At 38.5% G+C, this 5,616-nt stretch overlaps 1 protein-coding gene across 1 annotated transcript; it reads right to left on the reverse strand.

Annotated features, from left to right (window-relative positions):
* Window positions 1-375: 375 nt before the first annotated feature.
* On the reverse strand, window positions 376-4,287 carry LOC109238500 (EIN3-binding F-box protein 1-like). The gene is made up of 2 exons (XM_019404974.1): window positions 4,006-4,287; window positions 376-3,088 (listed from the first exon to the last, which is right to left on the reverse strand). Exons 1-2 carry the CDS (start codon window positions 4,028-4,030, stop codon window positions 1,104-1,106), a joined length of 2,010 nt encoding a protein of 669 aa, XP_019260519.1. The 5' UTR covers window positions 4,031-4,287; the 3' UTR covers window positions 376-1,103.
* Between the last annotated feature and the right edge of the window lie 1,329 nt (window positions 4,288-5,616).

Consider the following 5,616-nt stretch of genomic DNA (forward strand, 5'->3'; position numbering starts at 1 on the left):
ACAGTATCCAGGTCTATATTACTTCTCACTAAACTTAGATGGAAAAAAATATCAATCTCTGCTTAGATTTGAATATGATCTATCATATCATAGTGCTCTTAGATGCTAGAGCCAAGAAACCAATTTTCATCACACAAGGACGTCTCTTTTCTTTTTTACTTTTCCTTTTTCTCTTTTGACAAATAAAACAAGGCATATTTTCTTCAATCCTAAAGAGCCCATGGTGAAGGAAAGGACATAAGTATATACTAAGATATATTCAAAGAGGCAAGTTCAATTGTAACATCTCAATGTGTTTTTCATTGGATTCAAGGCCAAAGAAACTTAGTTAAACAGAAGCAAGAAGCCAATTTATAGAGATCAAACACAGCAATATACAACCTAACTTTTTTTTTCTTTTTTTTATTTAATTAAAGGCATAAATACAAACTACTCCATAAGTAACAACAGAGGTTGCATGGGAAGTTCATGACAAGAGGGGCCTGCAAAACTAGGACTTGGCGAAAATTAAAAAAACAACCACAGAGGGTTGTCATGGCAGAAAAGAAACTGCTGCCATGGCCAAAGCCCACGAGAACGAGGCACTAAACCTAGAACTGCCCAAACAACCAGAACAACAAGAGACAATCTCAACCCAACCATCACGTGCTGAACACGAAGGTTCAACAACGTATAAGACTCGGTAAAACTACAAGTGCACACACATAAAAGACTAAGACAATATGGAAAAGCTTCTCCCTTTGCAAGATTTGATAATCAATGCAAGGATAGAAGCTAAAAACTAGTGGCAACAAGAAGTAGGACCAGACTTGAATCTCTTAATCCAAAAACTCAGCATTCTGTAATCTCAGAGAAGTATGGCTGGAAGAACCGGAAAAAATCCGGAAACAGCTTCGGTGTGGAAGCTGCAAAAAAGAGGACCAGCCATATCTCTGGAAAAAGTGAGCTGAGATACTGGACCATTAGAAGACCCAAGATCATGGACCAAAAAAACTTCATGCTAACGCGCTACCAACGGAAACTTTACTTGACTAGTTAAACTTCTTAGCTACGGGGGCCCCATCTTCAATGGCAACAAACTTGTAAGCTGCACGGATCTCTGCTTAAGCAAGGATATCACACCTCCAGAGTTGTTCTAAGAGCAGATCAACAGCACTGCTACTGATTCCATTGCAGTGCTGAATGTTCAAGCCCATAAGTGACTGACCCAACTTCTGCAGGAAGGGTAAGCTTTTGTTCGACAGCATAGAGCAACCGGACAGTGAGAGGATCTGCAAATTGAGCTGCACAGCACCGGCCAATGATGCTATGCCTGAATCAGTGATTCCGCACTTTGAAAGATCAAGCTCACTGAGCAACCAGCAGTTGTTGGAAATTGCTACCAAGGTTGCATCAGTAACGTATCTACAACCATCAACATTCAGAAACTCGAGACTTCCCCCATGCAACTCAGTTATGGCTGAAACTGATTTGTCTGTAACATTAACACATCCACTCAGATTCACCTTGACCAAACCAGCTTCACAGCTTTGCATAAGAGGGAAGAGACCCTCGTCAGTTATTCCAACAAGGCCACTGAGCTCCAGATGAGTCAGTTTGGGGCACAGCCTACCCACTACAGCCAGGGTAGCATTACCAACTCCAGGACAGTTGCGAATAGACAAAGACTGCAGTGAGTTGCAAGGAAGCACAGAAGGGAATCGACAGGCCAACTCCTTGACACCAAAGCAGTTCACCAGGGAAAGAGCCTTCAACATCTTACTACAGTTCAAAAGTACACCAAAAACCCCAGCCTGGGTGATCCTGTGGCATTCCTCTAATTGGAGGTTCTCAAGTGAGGCTGAACCTTTGGTAAACGCAACCAGTCCATTATCTGACAGGAAAGCACATTTTCGGAGGCAAAACAGCTTCAGGTTTGGACAACCTTTACCAAGAGCTTCAAGCCCCAAATCAGTAACTCCATTGCAAGCAGTTATTGCAAGGGACCTCAGCTTCTGCAAACCTTGGCCGTTGCCCATGACCCAGAAGCCTCTTTCGTTTATGCTTTGAAGACCAATAAGAACTATGTCAGTCACTGCAATGCCATAATGTCCAATAACAGCAAGGGAGACGTCACTGATGTTCAATGCGTGAAGTTTCACCTTGGTCAAAACATGACCAGCTGATGAAAAGAGACTTGCAATTCCTTGATCCCCAATGAGTGGGCAGTTTTTGAGAGAGACAAACTTCAACTTGGTGCAAAAACGACCGACAGCCTGAAGACTTCCATTCCCAATGTTTGCACAAGATTCTATCGTTAGAGACGTCAGATTAGGACAACTCTTTGCAATAGCCACCAAAGAAGTATCAGTAATTGCAGGGCATTGACAAAGATCAAGCTTCTCTAACAGATGACACCCCTGAGCAATCTCGGATAAACCTTCATCACTAACAGAAGATACATTCCACAGAGAAAGAGCCCTAAGAGAAGGGCAACCTCGAGCAATAGCCTTGAGGCCAGTATCAGTCACACCACAGCTTGGGTTGCTTCCTCGAATAGAAAGCTTTCCTAACCCTCCATGGGTTGCAGTTCCAACAGCAATAGCAGCAAGTCTGACATCTGTTGCTTTCTTTCCATCAAGGCACCTCGAAAGATGACCCTCTCCTTCAATATCTTGAGTTTCAACGTCAGCAACTTCTACGCCATTAGGGTCCACAACCTCACCCTTCTTAATACAGTCCACGGGCTTAACAGGGGCGCTTCGGATAGATCTTTCCTCAGTCTCTGAAGATGGACTGGGCTTTGAGACAACTGTTTCATCCCCGCTGATGCTGCTTAAAAGCATAAGCCAGCGCTTGGAAACACACGCACAGGCACTCCTCTCTTTGCCATCAGAAACACGTCTGAATACCTCAAAAAGGCATTCATCAGGTAGGACATCGATGGAAGGCAGCTTCTTTTGCTTTTCAGTGAAAATGATAGGGGCAGTGACGCGAGACCTCTTGCAAGGAGGAAAATAGACATCCACATGATGCCCAAGGGAGAGAAATAGGCTGGATTCCTTGGGACTTGGGTATAGAGCCCCACCAGGGCAAAAAGCATCATCTCCTGAAATCCAGAAGATGGTAAAGAACATCAGCCAAAGATCAGAATAGAGATTAAACAAATCTTGAGAAAGGTGAAACCCACTTCACACTCGTCTGTTCAGATTCAGATCAAGAACATATATCACAGAATCACATGATACTTTCCTCTGCCATACTACTCATTTCTTTTAGAGTTATGTAAGGATAAATCCATATAGTATCAGTTTCCTAATCACTTGACTTTTCTCTTAAAGCCAAATCACTAATGACTAATTTGTGAATTTGAATACTTATAGCACATAAATTATATACAAAATATAAACACAAAATTGTTGTTCCTACTATACTCCATAGACTTTCGCATGAGTAAGAAAAAGGAGATTAAAGTATATCTCTAATAGCTACACCAAGTGGCAATCACACTTATGCTAAACATAGAAAAATCTCAACAGCACAACTAATTCACATATAGAGACAAAGGGATTCATAAGCTCTAATTTATGCTCAACTTTTGTTTACCGACAGATCTTGTTATCCCCAAGTCCTATAGCACAAAATAACAAGCTATCTTTCCACGATAGGTTTTGCTTAAGGATTCAAAAGTAAAAACAGATCTAAAGGAAAATGAAAAAAGAAATCAAGAAATGATGTAAACCTTTTCATTACCTACTTTAACAATGACAGAAAAAATGATAAACTAAGCGATTATAAACAAGCCGCAAAATTGAATAACAAAGAATTAAAATCAACTGGTTTTATAAAGGGAAAAATCTTAAATAATCAAGATATGAACTTTAAGGAAAGGACGAACCTAAATATAGAAACTCCAGTAGAAGTTACACAAATTAACATCAACACATGATCTTTAAGAGAAAAAAAAATAGTAATTTATAAAGATTGAATTTTTAAGCAAAACCCAGAAAAGGATCAAGAACATACCACTAAAATTGAAGACTTTAGACATGAGTACTGCTGAAAAACACAAGGGAGGTAGAATCTGCACAGCCCAAGCCCAAAAAACCCTCTTTTGAGAGCAAAAATTGACAGATCAACAAATAGAAATACGATCAATAGAGCTTGAACAACTGATTGCATCAGAAAATTGGCTAACAAGAAGTCATATGGAAACCCTATTGAATAGGGCAAAAAGAGAGAGAGAGAATAGAAAGGTGGGTGGATGAGGTACAAAAGTATGAGTCTGAATTGAACTTTGTGTGTGTGGTGTTGTTTATGTATATCTATCTTTTCTTGTGTAAGGTGGGGCTAAAGTTTTTTTTTTTTTTTTTTTTACGTTTAGTTATTAGTTAAGGAAGAAGTAAAAGGTAAACGTCTACCTATGAGTATGCTATACGAAACCTAATACTAACAATTAGTAGTCTTACGTTAGACTAGTGTACTTAGTTCGTTNGAGAGAATAGAAAGGTGGGTGGATGAGGTACAAAAGTATGAGTCTGAATTGAACTTTGTGTGTGTGGTGTTGTTTATGTATATCTATCTTTTCTTGTGTAAGGTGGGGCTAAAGTTTTTTTTTTTTTTTTTTTTTTTTTTTATTATTAGGAAAGAGAAAAGAAAAGGTATCCCATTCAGATGCATTGAACCAAATCTACAATATGATCTTGACATGCTATGTTCAATGTTCCTTCAATTTTAATATTGAAAAAAAATATTCATTTTGTTTAACCCAAAGGTAAGCAATACCTCAAATCAATAAAATTTGGTAACCATCAAATACTTTTGTAGGGTTAGTTAACTATGTGATTAGGTTAGTTGCCTGGTTAGTTTGGTAAGAAAAGGAAGGCTATGTCCCAACTGGTATTTTTCCTCATATTGTCAAGTTGCTATATTTGTAGATAGAAACACATAAAAAAGAAGAAAATATTTTTCTTCTTTTTTTTTTTTTAATGTGGAAAGTTAACCTTCAATGTAAGAGTGAATAAGTGAACTTCATATTAGATTACCCATCATACCTGGTCTTAACATAACTGCTTGTTATTATTAAGACTGAGTCTTAACATAACTCGCTTACTATGGAATTAGATCAGGATTATTTGTAAAAGATAAATTAATTAGATCATCAAGATTGAGTCACATAATTGTGACTAAACACGAATTCACTTCATTGAATAATTATCATGTAAACATATAAATTTTATGACTTTTTCAACACAATTTGAAGACAAAATAATTGTGCTAGGGTGAGAACTATTTCTTTTGTTATATTAATTATCGTTTAGCATTTAATATGTTACGTCCATTGGGGAGGAGATGATGAAGTTAGGTAAAGGAGCTAATATCGTTGAGGAGACTGCTCCAATAAGTAAGAAGAGGAAGAGGGTTTTTGGACAGACTAAGGAGTAGAATAAAAAAAATTCAAGGGCAAGTGCTACAATTGTGAAAAAGTTGGTCACAAAGCCCCTGATTGTCGTCTCCCGAAAAAGGATAAGAAGAAGGGACAGGCCAACATAGTGGAGAAGAATGATGACATTGATGATCTATGAGCAATGCTTTCGGAATACAACCTAGTTGGAAATCCGAAGGAGTGGTGGATTG

This window comes from Nicotiana attenuata, unplaced genomic scaffold, assembly GCF_001879085.1.
Source record: "Nicotiana attenuata strain UT unplaced genomic scaffold, NIATTr2, whole genome shotgun sequence".
In the NCBI taxonomy this organism is placed as follows: domain Eukaryota; kingdom Viridiplantae; phylum Streptophyta; class Magnoliopsida; order Solanales; family Solanaceae; genus Nicotiana; species Nicotiana attenuata.

Excerpts from the sequence above, each read along its gene's own strand:
- LOC109238500 (XM_019404974.1), bottom strand. The coding sequence starts at position 4,030 with ATGTCTAAAGTCTTCAATTTTAGTG. Across the intron at positions 3,089-4,005 it reads TAAAGTCTTCAATTTTAGTG|GAGATGATGCTTTTTGCCCT; the intron begins GTATGTTCTTGA and ends TCTGGATTTCAG.